Below are 16,793 nucleotides of genomic sequence, written 5' to 3'. Positions count from 1 at the left end.
CTTGACGTCGCGCGAGTAATACGCTGACGTCATGAATTTTGCCCCGTAGACGAGAAACGCCAGGAGAGTAATGTACTTGTTTCTTTGTTTTGTTTGTTGTTGTTGTTTAGGGACGGTTCAGGGGTCATTTAAGCCCGACCAACAGCGCCCCCCCCCCCTGCTCTTACCTGTAAAGAACAAATCAAATTCGAGATCATGCCGGGAATCCGAACATTAACAGATGGCCGCGTAAAATTATGGGCACGCCTAATGTTTCTTGCCTGGCCTCGGCTCCCACTTGTCTGGGGAGTACTGATGACTCTGTAATCCCCTGCCAACGTGTGCAAAGTGCATGCGGTTCGTTTCGACTTCCAGCGTCGATTTTCCTGTGTCCAATATATCTCTGCAGTGCAACTATGAAACTTACAATCGTGAAGAAGGCTTTGTTGCTTCAAGTGTAAGAGAGAGGGAGAGAGAGAATTTATTTACAGAAAGGTAGAGAGGTCGGCCTGTTTGCTCTGGCCTGCTACTCTACAATTCATGTGCAAACTTAATCCTTGTCCCTGTGACCAGACTGTGGAATTTCAATGTTGTCACGTGACTGGACTGGACGCCCTGCCACGGTGGTCTAGTGGTTTTGGCACTCGAATCCCGGCTGCGGTAGCTGAATTTTCGATGGGGGCTGTAGTGTTTGAGGCCCGTGTGCTTAGATTTAGGTCCACGTTAAAGAACACCAGGTGGTCGAAATTTCCGCCGCACTCCACTACAGCGTCTCTCATAATCATATCGTGGTTTTGGGACGTTAAGCCGTATATTGCGCCATATATTGTTAATATAACTGGACTCGACAATATCTCTTGCATACACATCTACGATAATGACAGTTTTCTGATAGGCCACGACACATACCGGTTGTTCGAAGTCCCGCACAAATTACGATCAGTTCGCATTTTACAAAGGGTAGATTGCGAACCATCGCTGTCTATAGTCACCTTGCTTGGTCACGTCATCAATGACATTCTAAACCTTATCATCGTCAACGAATTATCATTGTTGCCTGATCACGTGACCCTACATACAGATACGCACAAGGCGGCCTACAGCGAGTAAAGAGTAGTACGAATCACACGACAGTACAGTGTCTGCGGCTGCCCCTGTGGCATTCTCAGCCACCAGCCATGCGTTCTAGAACTATTGTCTCCCTGTTTCTTCTCGGCATCTTCGTTCTGTCCATCGTCGCCGCGGTGGCCATTTTGTTCGGTGAGTGATGCCCTGTTGAATGATGGCTGTATTCGCTGCGAAAATCACGGCGACACGTAAAAAACACAAATAGAAAAACAGAATGCAATGCTTAGCACACGTATACGGTGGCTGTAACAGCGCACAAAGCGTGTGCTTTGGACATAGTTCTGTTTCTAAGCTTTTAATACTGACTGTACCTTCAATCTGATTTCGAGCAACCTTTCTTTTTGTGGGTGCAAAGTCCCAGTTCGCGTCGTATTTCATTGCGAAGCCAATCGCTTTCCTGCGCTGTTATCTGGCTTAGTTGAACAAGCAGGCAAACATTTTCATGAAAAGCAGCCAGCATGGGCACGATTGAGCAAAACTATACGTACCATTGACGCATGCGTATACTTCTGTCAACTGTGCTGTGCAGTGGCTGCTCTCATGAGTCTTTCTGTGACAGATTCCATCCGAGCAATGCTTTGAAAGCAGACGCCTCGCCATTGAACGACGACTCCAGCACACGTTTCCAGAATAACAGATAGGTGCGCGAGTTGGTTTGGGTTACTGGTGGAAAGGTTTATAGCGCCAAAGCGTAACAAAAGGAATGAAGCGAAGACAAGACAGCACATGTCTTTTCTTCTGTTACGTTCTGGCACTGCCTTTCCGTCAGTATGTATGTTTACTACTTGCTATACCCTTTGCACATTTCATTTGGAACTGTGACGGAAGAACCAATGAGTCTAATGTTTTAAGTAAACAGTGACTGGTCTCTTTTCTAGGACCAACGCTATGGTTCGCCAGTTCTCCAGCCAAGTGCGACAAGGCGGCAAAAATGAAACTGCCGTCGCCGCATACCGACGCCATGGGCGTCGCGCCGAAGGACGAAGGCGCCGCAAACCCGGTTTCGTCACCGTTCCGTCACATGGCGCGTCCCGACGTCGTCACCGACACGGGCGTGACCCTGGCCCAGCCCCGTCACGTCGCGAAGCCGACCCGTTTTCACGTCGTCCTCCTCATGCTCGGTCTGTTGGTGTTGTGGGTGCTGCGTACCACCGGACTCCTGCTACCGGGGCTGGCAGCCGTGGCGGCCCTGGGAGCCCTCATGGTGCCCCTGGGCCAGCGACAGGCGTCCACGGAGACCGGAGGAGGGCCGTCTTGCGGTCTCAGCGCCATCTGCCGCTTCACCGAGACGGCTCGTAACAACGTGCACCTGCGCATGGAACTGGCCGGCCTGCCGGCCCCGTACATGAAACACGTTGGCCGCATCTTCGCCCTACTGGAGAACGTCAACTGCGACCGCATCGAGCAGACTTGCAGTCGCGTGTCCTTCTCAGACTTTCTTCCTTTCTGAGGAGACCAAGGTCCTCGAAACGGCGCCTGGTTAGAGGCGAACCGTCTCAAGTGTGAGTGACAAAGGACATTACACTTACCTGCATGCATAACTTGGACTGGCACAATCCAAGATTAAGCCTCATCTGCATTTGTATAAAAAATAGAACCAGCACCAACCCTCATCTTCATTTGCAATAAAAAAAAAAACATTGTCCGATTCTGCGTGCGATCATCTTTATTCGTTAGGCGGGTACTTGCCCTTTGAAATGAAATAATCCCGAGCAGCCGACTGTACTGTTTCATGCATTAGGTGCAAAACTGTGCAAGCTAAGGAAAATTCTTGTAGTGAATGCGTTTGTACCAAGAAATAGTTTTATGAATTTACGACGTGTAACGGGATTTTTTTTATTTGTTTAGAATAACTAAAGTGATTTGTGCGCAAGGAACAAACGGATCCGTTATTTACACCATTAACAGGCTGTTTTGCCTCGCTTAGTGATTCTTCATATTCGTATCGTGGCCTCCGCGATTAGTTCCGGTAGCGCACAGCCGGAGCCAGTTCAGGTCACGTTTACGACGACTGAGTCCAAGCGCAAGCCACGCGGTCCTAAACGTTTTTGCTGACAAAAATTCTTGCCCATCTTGAACTGCGTTGCACTCCATGTAAAAAGGGAGTATTTTTATTTTTTTTGTCTTTTTGTAAGTATTGCAGAACCGTATGCGACCCCCTTTTACTGGCGGATTAGTGAACCATGCTGACCTATCACTATATTTAAAAAGAAAACATTTTAAGGAAGTGAAGTTACTTCATAATAACGGCATATTTGTAAACGTTCATGCTGCCATTGCTTTCAAATAATCTTGAGCATTGCGCTTGTACGATTTCAATGATCGAGAGATGCTTACGCATCTTTGATATACATAAAAATTCATAAAGGATTAGTCCGGAATGTGTTTATTTCAATCACGTATTTGCGACTTGTATTGTAGAATACTTTTGCTGCCTTTTTTTTTTTGCCACTGATAATGCATACGGCTTTGATACTGCCATCTTACGATTTTAGGCCCACGTTTTGCGTCAAGCATTCTGCATTCAGTTTTTACGGCTCGTCGAAAATTTTGCGGCTCACTCTCACGTTAAACACCTTATTAGACTCGCAGTGTCTTACTGCATCAAACAAGAAAGCGTGCCCAAGATCGGTTATATTTCACTAAAATTAACTAAAAAAATGACGTTTCGGCTACCCTGCGGTAGCCGAAGCGCCATTTTTTTTTATATTCTAAACTTCTTTTTTTCATTTTGGTCAGTGCCATTTTATTTAATTTGTATTTTCATACTTCTTCACGAGCAGACGACGCATCGTCAAACCATCGATTACACATGTACAGCCACCCATTCTTTTTAACCTGAACGCGCGAGCATCGACCGAAGCGCCTGTTCAGGGCGTCATGTTTCCGGAGCAGCCTAGCAGAATGGCGGTGCACAGTACTGTTGATCGCAGGTATGCACGTATCCGAGTTGCCTTTGGCGCTGTGCTCAGTTAAAACTCCGCTTGTCGACTGGATGGACGACGCTCGCGCCTTCAGGTTAAAAAGTTGCGCGGCTGTACAGTCCACATACAGTACTCGCGGAATCAAACACGACCCCAATTGTTTTAAATGCGAAGCATTTCTTACGGAACTTCGGCGACTTTGAGCGCATCTATCTATATATCTATCTATCTATCTATCTATCTATCTATCTATCTATCTATCTATCTATCTATCTATCTATCTATCTATCTATCTCGCCAACTACGACTGTTAGCTCTCCTGGCCGTTTCGATAATCGTATCGAAACCAAACTTGATATGGCATAACTGACTGTGAAGAACATATTTGACTATAGTCATAACATGAAAATCATAACATGTATGTCATGAATGTCATGATTTACATTTCATGGTCCTGCAGCTCTTGCGGTGGTTTCGTTCACATGGTTTGTTGCAAAACTGGTATGTTATGACATGATTGCATGGCGAAAACAAGCGACAAACCCTAACATGAAAATTACGGCATGCGTGTCATGTAACAACATGACTATACATGCTACGATTATGATGCGCTCGCGGCTGTTTCGCTACCGGCACATATACCAAGTTTGGTATTATGGTAAACATATACCAAGTTTGGTATTATGGTATGACGAAGGTATGTGACTGGTTCAAACATGATAATCATGAGATGCGTGTCACGTAACAACATGACTACATGTCATGCTCATGATGCGCTGGCGGCCGTTTTGCTGGCTTCACTTATACCAAACTTGGTATTACGGGACGTGAATGGATGACGAAGGTGTGATACTGGTGCAAACATGATAAACATGAGATGCGTGTCACGTAACAACATGACTACATGCCATGCTCATGATGCACTGGCGGCCGTTTTGCTAGCTTCACTTATACCAAATTTGGTATTACGGGACGTGAATGGATGACGAAGGTGTGACACTGGTGCAAACATGATAAACATGAGATGCGTGTCATGTAACAACATGACTACATGCTACGCTCATAATGCGCTCGAGGCCGTTTCGCTAGCTTCACATGTCCCAAACTTGGTAGTACGCGACGCGAACGCACGACATAGGTAAATGACACATCCAAACATGATAATGACGACATGCGTGTCGTGTAACAACATGACTACATGCCACACTCATGATGCGCTTGCGGCCAGTTCGCTAGCTTCACGTATGCCAAATTTGGTAATACGTGACGTCAATGGATGACGAAGGTACATGACTGGTGCAAACATGATAGTCATGAGATGCGTGTCATGTGAGAACATGACTACATGCTACAGTCAAGGCGCCAATACACTTCGACGTGACGTGGTGTGCGGGCTTGCTGGCGTTCATTTCCTTGCGTCACGCCGGCGTTGCCATGCCAGGCGCCGGTCCTGCCATATACTTGCAGGCGCGCGCCGCGCTGCGTTGCTTTGACGCATGCGCGTTCCAGCGCGTCCGGCGTCCCTCCGTCACGTAAAGAGGTAGACGCAGTGTTCTCTGGGTAACGCATCGGCGCGAATTTTGCACCGGTTGCCGTCTGGCAGTGCCGACGGACGCTGGTAGCTCCGGTCGCGCCTGGCGTCAGACTATAGAGTGCTCGCGTTTTGCTAACGTAGCGTCGCTGTGCCCAATGCTACATCGGAGTATATTGGGCCCTTTATGACGCACTGGCGGCCATTTTGCTAGCTCCACATATATCAACTTTGGTGTTACGTGACGTCAATGGATGACGAAAGTATATGACTGGTGCAAACATGATAATCCTGACACGCGTGTCATGTAAGAACATGACAACACACCACGCTCATAGCGTGCTCGTGGCCATTTAGCTAGCTTCACATATACTAAATTTGGTATCACGTGACGTGAATAGATGACGAAGGTAAACGACACATCCAAACATGATAATCATGACGCGCAAGTCATGTACGGCATCATTTACCTCCACCTCGTAACGTTCTGCTGACTTTGAAGTGACATATAAACATTTCTCATTGGTGCTTCGCATATCATCAATTCCCACTGTACGTGGGATCTGCCCTTTTTTGTGTTTTTTTTACGGTATGACGACTGGTACACTCAATCACGACGGACAACTATGTCGCTACTAATCTGGTTTATTGAGATAAAATTCGCTCCGATCTACGCGTTCAAGTCGAAAATATGGGATGAAACTATCTGTGCAAGCTCGATATGGAACTTTCTGCGCGCACACTAGGCTAATGGCGCATGTCGTATCACGGCACACCGTAGTTTAAACTCGCAGTTTTACCAATAGGAACTGTCAGAACCGCAACCGCAAAGAATTCCTGTCTGTCACGCGCTAGTACAGCGCGCGGTAGAAAAATAGGCTGCCTTACGCGATCGTGCCCGTAGCTATAGATCACGCTATGGATCGTTCTGGATCACTACTCGTTGAAGCCAAAGACGGTGGAGACCCACAACGCCAAACCGTTTCTGCACTGATCTCACGTTTGCAAGCAGACTGTGTGACGTAACAATGGCAGAGCCTCTGACCGTCTTCAACAGGGATCACAATGCAATACTGGGCAAATGTGTATTCGTCCGTGCAAGTGTAGGTCCACGTGCGTAATAAACGGTTACAGGACCTAAAAGTAACTATAGCTTAACGGCATGTACCTTATAGAAATTCAACGTTTAAAGAAGGGAAATCAAGTAATAAAATCACCTGCTTTGCAACAGGTCACTCAGCATTTCTTCGGGTCGTCGGGTGGTCGTTAGCTTTGGACTTTGACCCCAATTCAGCTTGCACTCAAAACAGCTTCACATTTAACCGCGTTTCTCTAGGAATAGTCTTTTAGTTTTTTTTTTCTAAATCGCAACTGCCTGCTAGAAAGTAAAACTGGCATTATCAACGGCGTAGTGTGACTTGACTTTTGGTTCACCCTATGAAAACGGCTAGACCATGATTGCCAGCTACCAAGGAGAAGTATACGTACCAAACTGACGTTTCAGGAGCTCACGTTAACAATCGGGCATCACCGTGTTCAAAGGGTGCCCGCCTCCCCCCCGGGCCCACGTCACTCTGGTGTCTAGACGCCATATAGACCACGGAGCTTCCGCTACCTCAGCGACATGCGATAAGCCGAGCAAGCAAGCCCACCGCGAGCCCCCGGGATCCACCTGATTACGCATCCTATAGGTTCGTTTATCATTCTTTATTTTCGTAACAGCAAAATGAACAACAAAAAGATGTGAAAGACCGTCGCGAACCTCGGCGAACGCAGCTCTCACTTTGGTCAGTAAACGACATCGGCTGGAAGAGCCTGGAAATCTTTCTTTTTCTTACTCACGTAACTTGTTTTTTTTTTTTCTTCTAGTTCGTCGGGGCATGGAAATGCATTAAATCCGAGTACGGCATTAACAGCCCGGAGCCGCTCACGTTACCTACGTACGATCTGCTGTCTCGCGGTATCCCGAGATTTATGCGTGATCGACCCGGCGGTAGAGTTTATGACGGACACCTTAGCTTCTCCGAGGGACACCGCCGTGAGGCACCGTTGGTTCGGTAAAGGCCGTAAAACGGCCGCCACGAATCAAACGTGCGTGCGTACGATCATCCTACCAACTGCGTGCACCCTTCGATCACGCATTTTCTCGAGGCCCGATCCGGGAGGGTATATCTTGGCCAGCACCGGGGACGACGGAGGATCGCTTTCGGGCAGGCAGAAAGTGACAGTGACCAAGATGAGGACCTACGCCTTCCCCTTGGCGGTCGCCGCTGCGGTAAGCAAGTGTAGACTTGATATTGAAGAAGCATCGCAACATACAGGGACACGGGACGGAACAGGAATACCAGACGACCACTGCTCTTTCTCTGGTCCCTATCTTTCGCCCTACTTGTTCAATGTTAATTACCAAAACTCGCCCAAGTTCCACTTCTTGTAAGTGTAGGCTTTCACGGCAGATCCGTAGAGAGCGTTCGTTGGTTGGGAGACGTGCTCCCACTGAAAGCTGAAGACGTGCTGGAACGAACAGTTGCCCATGCTCGGGGACATGCTATATGATTGGTACGCGGGAATTCATAAGTGTCCCGAAAATCACTTGGTTTTAAATATTGCATCATGCCGCGTTTTCTCCCACTAAAATGAGCCCTGCACATTGTTTTACCGATATTCAATTGCGTTGAGAATTATAGAAAAGAATAAAGACAGAGTGTTTCGCAGTGCCGAGATAAGTCAGCTTAGCGACAGTATTTTCCTGCAGTTTGCAAGTATACATTAGGGGGAAATAACAGAGATGAGGACGTCTCGTGATGCATTGGACAGGTAATCGGTGGCGACTTGCTGCAACGCAGCCAATAACTGCTGGAACTCGGCTGATCAAAAGGCAAGGCAATCGTAGATCACGAGAAGTATTCGTCCGTTTGCGGACAACGAAAAAAAATTATGATGCTGATAATGATGACGACGACAATGATCGGCTATTATCAAACTATGATAAGGTCTGTCACCTCTTGAAATTGGATGCGATGCACGAAGTCTGAATTCCAACAAGACGCACGTCTTCGAGACTGCAGAGCTACAGTCCGCCTTCATGCACGTAGCTTTTGCTCCTGTTATTTTGCGTTTAAATAAACAAAATCACTAAGAAATTCGAACGTTCGACATTCTTGCTGATCGGTGCTGATCGTCGTAATATTTACGACGATCAGCACCGATGAGGCTTTCTAAGCTTCGACTTAAACTACCTCGTCTTTAAAACAAAGCTTCAGTAGCAGATAAGGGCCATAGTGAAAACGTCATAGTTCTATATGTGTGCATTTGATTTGGCTACATCCGTTCAATAACAGACAACCGTTTGACCCGATGACATACTCCTCCATTTCTTCTAGATCTCGTTAATGTTTTTATTTTATTTTCTACAGGGTCCACATTGTGTTAAAATCATTCAATGCATAAACAGCGCTTTAGAGAACCGGTTGCTGTTTTTTTTTTCATTCAGTACACGTAATATCCAAAAAACTATCAGAACTTTCGAGAATATTGAGTCAATGTTTTGCGCACACACTTTGCTATTTTTAACTTTCTCGCATCTTCATAATCGGTAGCCGCTGTGATGCATGTCATAACGTAGCTTTGCTTTCTTCTCTTGATATACTTGCAGCTTTTTGCCTGTTCCCTGGTCGAAGGTAAGACTCAGCACGTCCACAATTACAAATCTGCTAAATCACCTAAAAATTTGACTTGTAGATAGTCACCTTGCCTCCAAAGCTCTTTTTATTACGGTGCCTTTTCTTTAGTGAGTTGCTTTTTTCATCTTATATATTGAACCGATAACGTCTTTGTTAGGTAATAACTGCCTAGTTACAAGCCGTAGTGTGACTAGTTTTACGAAATTAGTGAGATAACTAAAGCTTTGCACTCGAAGAACTCAGAGCTTCCAAATATTCCGATTTCAAGCGTCTGTTTGTAACAGCAGTGTGTGCCTTGGCATCGAATAGCATCTCGAGATCCCACAAGCATCATCTGCTTACAGAGTGAACGAATAAACTTTATTTAAAGTCCGGCAGTTTCCTTCGGGTGAGGCGGGGGGAAGAGGGGATCAATCCTTGTCGCTTCCCACCCTCCATCGATCATGGTGGCGGTGCCTCAGGTGACCGCTCAGAGTCCTTGGACCCGGGCGGCACCTTCGGCTTGCCGACGGCCCAAAGCTGGTCTGCTAGCCTATAGCTAAAGGCCCTAAATTTTAAACGTAGCAACACTCTCCTGCACGCACGCGTTTTCCTCCTTGATTATTTTTCGGATTTTTGCCCTCTTCTGGCGACGCGGCGCTGAACCCTCCAATGGTTCACTGTAGCCGCATCAGAATAAATGCGCATGCGTGTTTATTCGACTCTTGACGCGTTATACGAGATTTTGTCACTTGAAAGAAACCATCTTGATGAAATTAGGCTTCAGGTAGAACACAGTGGTTGATATGCATCTATTATGCGCTTCATCCTCATCTGGACAGCAGTCAATCATCATCACCTGTTCTGGCTGACAGCGATCATCGTCTTTGAACGGGCGCTTCATCTTCGGGTCCGTTGCGCTTGTTCGTTACCGAGTCCACGGCCAATAAACCTCGTTACAACCGAGTAGTCATACGTGGTGGAGGTGGAGTGACGATTTCGGTCCTCTCCCCACAACGTCTACTCGCTGGAACTCCGTTCAGGCCACCGCTTGTACCCTCAGTTTGCCAACATGTCTCAGAGTGAGTGGGCGGACGCCCTTTCTGCTCCCATCCCTGCGCCGCAAGCCCCTCCTCTTTACATCGTAAACCACCAGCGCGACCCTCCGATCTTCGCTGGTCTCCGCGGCGAAGATGTGGAGTACTGGCTCGATAACTACGAGCGAGTAAGCGCAACTAATCACTGGGACGACTCTAACAAGCTCCGCCGAGTATCGCTTTATCTCACAGGCGTTGCCGAGACACGGTTCTTGAACCAAGAGATTGACTTCATCGACTGGCCTGCCTTCAAGCAGCAGCTTCGCCAAGTATTCGGCACACCTGCCGTTCAATCCCCTCTAGCGAAAAGAACCCTAGATACTCGCCAACAACATCCCGGTGAGTCGTACACATCGTACATTGAGGATGTCTTTGCGTTCTGCCAGCGCGTTAATTTTTCGATGTCCGAGTCAGACAAACTGCGTTACATCTTGAAAGACTTCGGAAGCATTGCCTACAATGCCATTGTTGCTCAGAATCCTTCTACTGTCGCTGACGCCGTCTCTACGTGTCAGCGTCTCGACGAACTTGATTCTGTTCGCCTTCACTCGGGCAATAGCGAACACCGTCCAGCAGGCCGGGACCTGCGTGACATGATACAGGAGATCATACGCGAAGAACTCCAATCAATGGGCTTCTCACCACCTTCTCCATCTGTCACACAGCCTTCAATTATGGCCTTGCGTGACATCGTAAGGGAGGAACTAACATCATTCACCAGTCCAGCCCACGTACAGCCACCTCCGTCCAGCCCGCCAACGTACGCGCAAGTTTCGGCCGCGCCTCATCGCAACGTAAACTCTACGTTGCCGCTGCCATCGCTCACGTCCGTTGCTGCTGCACCACCGGTCCACTGCCGGCCAATGCAGCCCGACCCTCCGTCTGCCCACTTGAGTGCGCTATCTCCCGGTGCGCCGAACGCCTTCTACTACCCGTCTTCGCGCCCGTCTCGCCCAACACGTTTTTACTGTGGATATCGTGGCCATATATCGCGCTTCTGCTGCATGCGCCTGCAGGACGAGCGTCGCGGGTACGACATGCGCGAACGGTACTTTTCCAGTGGGTATTATTACGCCCGGCGTTATTCATCTGGACAGCAGCGGTCTCCATCTTCGCCCGCATCGACTGAGACGTGGAACACTTACCATTCAAGCCGACGCCGATCACCTTCGCCCTTTCGTCGCTCACCCTCTCATCTTTGGCCAGCCTCGATTACCACTGACAACCAGTTGAAAAACTAAATGATGCAGTTTCCGGAGCAAAAAACTGCATGTGTATGACCACAAACAGCATGTGAGACTACAAGTGGTGGAGTCTGCTGGGTTTCGATCAGCCTGGAGTTTCGGAATCGCATTTTACGGTCCATTGTGCCTACCGACGCAAGAGGCACTCCAACTCCTCCACCGGCACCGCCTACTGTCTTCTGCACCGGCTCTCTGCGTCTGCGAGATCCCCCTGTTTTCTCAGGCACAGAAGACAAGGACGTTGATGACTGGATTTCTATGTACGGGCGAGTGAGTGCTCACAACAAATGGTATGACGCCGCCAAGTTGGCCTACGTCTCTTTCTACCTGTCGTACGTGGCCAAGCTGTGGTTCATAAACCACGAAGCTGAACTCCCTACATGGTCGGTCTTCAAAACGAGCCTCACACAAGTTTGCGGACGGCCTGAGGTACGCAAACGCCGTGCCGAACAACGCTTGCATACTCGGTCTCAGCATATTGGTGAGAATTTCACAAGCTATATTGAGGAAGTTCTAGACCTTTGCAAGCGAGTTAACGGGTCGATGTCCGAAGAGCTTAAGATCAAGCACATCATGAAGGGCATTGAGGACGACGCTTTCCAAATGTTGCTTTCTAAAAGTCCTCGCACTGTCGTAGAACTGACCGATTTATGCCAGAGTTTCGACGAGTTGCGCAGGCAACGTCCTTCCACCCGACGTCCCTCGGGCGCCCGACAACTCTTTGTCTAGCCTGTCCACCCTTGGCATAGGAGACGACCATGCTCCTCTTCTCTCAAAGATGCAAGAGTTCAGCCGCGCTGAGGTGGCTCGTCAACTCTCTTTGATGACCTGTGTATCCGATCAACCACGCAGATTGACGTCTACACTGCACGACTTCATTCAAGATCAGGTCGCACAAGCTCTTCCTCCCGCCCGTAAACAGCCGCCTTCAAGCTACCACTGGGTTTTAGCCGTACTTTCTTCTATACAGACGAGAGCCTTCCAATACAGTAGACACTATTCTGCCATATAAACCTGATGAGTCCGAAAGTGCAACTCTGTCCGAAGCTACCCGACACGCTGAAGAATGCCGCCAGCTTGCCTGCTCATTTTCTACCAAGGACCAGTGGCAGCAGCTATCCCGCCAACCTGGGGACCGTCCGGCTCCGAACTTTCCATACTGCGCCATGTATGACGACTCGGTTGTAACGCGGTTTATCGGCCGTGAACTCGGGAACGAACATATATATATATATATATATATATATATATATATATATATATATATATATATATATATATATATATATATATATATATATATATATATATTGCGCTTCAATAAATACAAGCGGAAGCATATAAACAAAAAGATTACCAACTAGCGCCTGAGTTTACCCCGTCTACTCTTCGGCTGTCCCTAATGCTCACGCGTGTTGAGCGCTATAATGTAAGCGCATAACGCGCTATAGTGTAAGCGCCTAAGAACAGACTCCAAAGCAATTGGCCTCAGAGTTCGTCCCTTTCTAACCTGCATAGTGAAGTGAGCGTTGGAAGCGACATTAACTTCTTCAGCACACTCCCAATGCATGTGTCGCAGTGTGGCCCTTTCCCCGCACGCTTTACATGCGTCCGCCGAGTATAGGCTTGGATAACACAGACGTAGTTGAAACTTTCTAGTTCACGGATAGGAAAACTTTCCGCATTTGGTGATTTCTGGAAACCGTGAACAGCTACGAGTTGCTAACTTCTCAGCTCTCATAAACATTTGAGGCAGTCCTTTTTTCTCAAAAGCTCATTGCACGCAGGAACATACTCTAATGAAAATAATGAACATTTCCTTCTCAAATAGGACGGCACAGTAACGAACAAGCAAGGTTTCTAGAACAACAATACCAGACTAAGGGAGCCATCAAGGGAGCCATCCTTCAACAGCAACAAGCATCACAGGTCAAGGGAGCCCTCAAGGGAGCAATCAAGGGTGGTCTCCTTCAGCAGCAAGCACAAGCTCAAGTCCAGGGAGCGCTTAAGGGAGCTGTCAAAGGAGCACTCCTTCAGCAACAACAGGCATCGCAGGTCAAGGGAGCACTCAAGGGAGCCGTCAAGGGAGCACTCCTTCAGCAACAACAGGCATCGCAGGTCAAGGGAGCCCTAAAGGGAGCCATCAAGGGCGGTCTCCTTCAGCAGCAAGCCCAAGCTCAAGTCCAGGGAGCTCTTAAAGGAGCTGTCAAGGGAGCACTCCTTCAGCAACAACAGGCATCGCAGGTCAAGGGAGCACTCAAGGGAGCCGTGAAGGGAGCACTCCTTCAGCAACAACAAGCTTCGCAGGTCAAGGGAGCCCTCAAGGGAGCTGTCAAAGGAGCACTTCTTCAGCAACAACAAGCTTCGCAGGTCCAGGGAGCCCTCAAGGGAGCGGTCAAGGGAGCACTCCTTCAGCAACAACAGGCATCGCAGGTCAAGGGAGCCCTCAAGGGAGCCATCAAGGGTGGTCTCCTTCAGCAGCAAGCCCAAGCTCAAGTCCAGGGAGCGCTTAAGGGAGCTGTCAAAGGAGCACTCCTTCAGCAACAACAGGCATCGCAGGTCAAGGGAGCACTCAAGGGAGCCGTCAAGGGAGCACTCCTTCAGCAACAACAAGCTTCGCAGGTCAAGGGAGCCCTCAAGGGAGCGGTCAAGGGAGCACTTCTTCAGCAACAACAAGCTTCGCAGGTCAAGGGAGCCCTCAAGGGAGCCGTGAAGGGAGCACTCCTTCAGCAACAACAAGCTTCGCAGGTCAAGGGAGCCCTCAAGGGAGCTGTCAAAGGAGCACTTCTTCAGCAACAACAAGCTTCGCAGGTCAAGGGAGCCCTCAAGGGAGCGGTCAAGGGAGCACTCCTTCAGCAACAACAGGCATCACAGGTCAAGGGAGCACTCAAGGGAGCCGTCAAGGGAGCACTCCTTCAGCAACAACAGGCATCACAGGTCAAGGGAGCCCTCAAGGGAGCCATCAAGGGTGGTCTTCTTCAGCAGCAAGCTCAAGCCCAAGTCAAGGGAGCTCTTAAGGGAGCCGTCAAGGGAGCCCTTCTTCAACAACAGCAGGCATCACAGGTCAAGGGAGCGCTAAAGGGAGCAATCAAGGGTGGCCTTCTTCAGCAACAAGCCCAAGCCCAAGTTCAGGGAGCCCTCAAGGGAGCCGTTAAGGGTGGTCTCGTTCAACAGGCTGCAGCACAACAGGCCTACCAACAGGCTGCCGCTCAACAACTTGCTGGCCGTTAGACGTAGAACAGTGAATAGGTGTTGCTTGTGCGACAGTGTAGTGTAAAAGACTTGTTCAGGTGCTTAAAAAGTAATAAAATTTTGTTGATGTCACGAAGTTCACTGTTTACTGACACGAAAACGTGGAACGAAGGCCGTGATTGTGAGTCACGACTACCTCCGTAACACCGCACGTCAGCTTATCCCTAAAATCTCAATTTTCCTAATTATAAAACATCAGTATGGTACTTGAAGTGCCAAAAAGATGAAGCTATGAAGTAGACCACTCAAGACAAACGCTACGTTCTTTCTGTATGTACCGTCTCTCTTATAGCTTTACTCAGGTTTTTTTCTTCATACCCATGCAGGCAGGCAGGCAGGCGACAGCGTTACAGAATGCGAAGACGTCAAAATGACAATCAGAACCACCATGCAAGTGAACCTCATAAACTTGCCGCTTCTAAGAAAGATTTCTCGTCATTGCCTTTTCTGAAAAATTATTTACCAAAACAAATGACTTGAACAGGAAGCTCGATCTAGAACCTTGCTACATATCGTCACGTCTTGATCATCAGTTTAATGTTTTCAGGCGTGCAATTTTTTTTTTCGAAGATTGCTTGTTAAAGGCCAGTACCAAGTGGAACAGCCCTCACCATTCGATCGCCATCATGGATGACCCATTGTCTTTCAAGAATGCACATACCGGTTCCACTTTTATCTCTAAAAACTAATAAAAATAATAACTGTTTGAACGTCTTTTATTGTTTATTGTAACCACTCCCTCCATAACATCTTTCTGGGCTCTTGGTGCAGAATGAATGAATAAATAAATAAAATAAATAAATAAATAAATAGCATGAAGTTCGCACTAACTTGCGATAGGCTGGATACAGCGAAGCTGGACAATTTTGAAGTCTAATCTGGTTTCTTCTAAAACTGTAAACCTCATACTTTACAGCAACTGACACCCATAAGTTTTCCTGTCCCAGCGCGAATTTTATGACGATGTATCAAATTCGGTCTCAGTCATAACAACGGTTCACACACCCTCGAATCCTGGGAGGCCCTGATCCGCAGCCCGGACCCCAACGTCCACCAAGCCCTTGCTGCTGCTGTGTCTCGGGGGATTCCGGGCGACGAATAGGGGCGACGAGCAATGTCTGACGTTATTGACTGGGAGACCGAAGCTTGCGCTGAAACCAAACGAGTCATTCCTGATGTTATTAACACCAGAGACAGAAGCTTGCGCTGAAACCAAACGAGTCATTCCTGATGTTATTAACACCAGAGACAGAAGCTTGCGCTGAAACCAAACGAGTCATTCCTGATGTTATTAACACCAGAGACAGAAGCTTGCGCTGAAACCAAACGTTCGCCCGTCGTAAGGTCACGTCGTCATTCGCGTGCGGCTTCCATCGCTTCGGTTTCTTCTTGCAGCCACCGTTTGCCTTTGCCGTTTCCAAGTATTCTCTCGTTCTACGTGCCATTGAAGCACTCCGTACAGACGCTCGCTGAAGCAAACCCGCTGTCCTGTTGTTACCCCTGGTTTAATCCAGTTTGGAGTAGTAGGTGATTAGTGCTTTTAGCCTAAGTTCAGTGGCACAGACTGATTCACGATGATGATAGTTTTTTTGGTGTGCACCGAATTTCATGTGACCTGCTTTGAACAGCTTCTCTATTAACACATAAGTAGACCACTGTTCTAGGATTCGAGAAGCAGCGAACCAAGAAACAACGAAATGCCAATGAAGGACCACAAAACTTTGTCCCTTCACTAAATCTGCCATTGTGTCACGCACCGATACCATTCAGACGCGCACTCGACGCAGACACTGTAATGCACTGCCTGAGATAATCCAACCTTGAAGCCGAGAACTGGACTGGTTAGAAACTGGTTTTCCACGCATTTCGGACGCTCAAGGCAAATTGAAAAATGAGAGAGAGAGAGAAAAAAAAAGCGCGGAACATGTAGGACGCTAGAGAACTGTCAGTCGCGTGCCTTTTCTCTCTCTCCTTTT

The 16,793-nt window shown here is 48.1% G+C and overlaps 2 protein-coding genes across 2 annotated transcripts; both read left to right on the top strand.

The window, feature by feature from the left end:
- Positions 1-1,054: 1,054 nt before the first annotated feature.
- LOC119165606 (uncharacterized) lies at positions 1,055-2,755 on the top strand. The gene is made up of 2 exons (XM_037417725.2): positions 1,055-1,239; positions 1,986-2,755. Exons 1-2 carry the CDS (start codon positions 1,158-1,160, stop codon positions 2,555-2,557), a joined length of 654 nt encoding a protein of 217 aa, XP_037273622.1. The 5' UTR covers positions 1,055-1,157; the 3' UTR covers positions 2,558-2,755.
- Positions 2,756-7,708: 4,953 nt separating this feature from the next.
- On the top strand, positions 7,709-14,889 carry LOC119163552 (uncharacterized). Its single transcript, XM_037415572.2, has 3 exons — positions 7,709-7,837; positions 9,218-9,242; positions 13,397-14,889. Exons 1-3 carry the CDS (start codon positions 7,799-7,801, stop codon positions 14,794-14,796), a joined length of 1,464 nt encoding a protein of 487 aa, XP_037271469.1. The 5' UTR covers positions 7,709-7,798; the 3' UTR covers positions 14,797-14,889.
- The last annotated feature ends 1,904 nt before the right edge of the window (positions 14,890-16,793 follow it).

This window comes from Rhipicephalus microplus, chromosome 9 (genome assembly GCF_043290135.1).
Source record: "Rhipicephalus microplus isolate Deutch F79 chromosome 9, USDA_Rmic, whole genome shotgun sequence".
Classification (NCBI taxonomy): Eukaryota; Metazoa; Arthropoda; class Arachnida; order Ixodida; family Ixodidae; genus Rhipicephalus; species Rhipicephalus microplus.
The sequence above is the reverse complement of the archived record's forward strand: the minus strand, read 5'-3'. Positions and strand labels throughout refer to the sequence as shown.

Bases quoted from the DNA above. Each gene is read 5' to 3' on its own strand.
- LOC119163552 (XM_037415572.2), top strand. From the start codon at position 7,799: ATGAGGACCTACGCCTTCCCCTTGGCGGTCGCCGCTGCG. The intron at 7,838-9,217 runs GTAAGCAAGTGT...ATATACTTGCAG, and splicing joins CCTTGGCGGTCGCCGCTGCG to CTTTTTGCCTGTTCCCTGGT. The intron at 9,243-13,396 runs GTAAGACTCAGC...CTTCTCAAATAG, and splicing joins TGCCTGTTCCCTGGTCGAAG to GACGGCACAGTAACGAACAA.
- LOC119165606 (XM_037417725.2), top strand. From the start codon at position 1,158: ATGCGTTCTAGAACTATTGTCTCCCTGTTTCTTCTCGGCATCTTCGTT. The intron at 1,240-1,985 runs GTGAGTGATGCC...TCTCTTTTCTAG, and splicing joins CGCGGTGGCCATTTTGTTCG to GACCAACGCTATGGTTCGCC.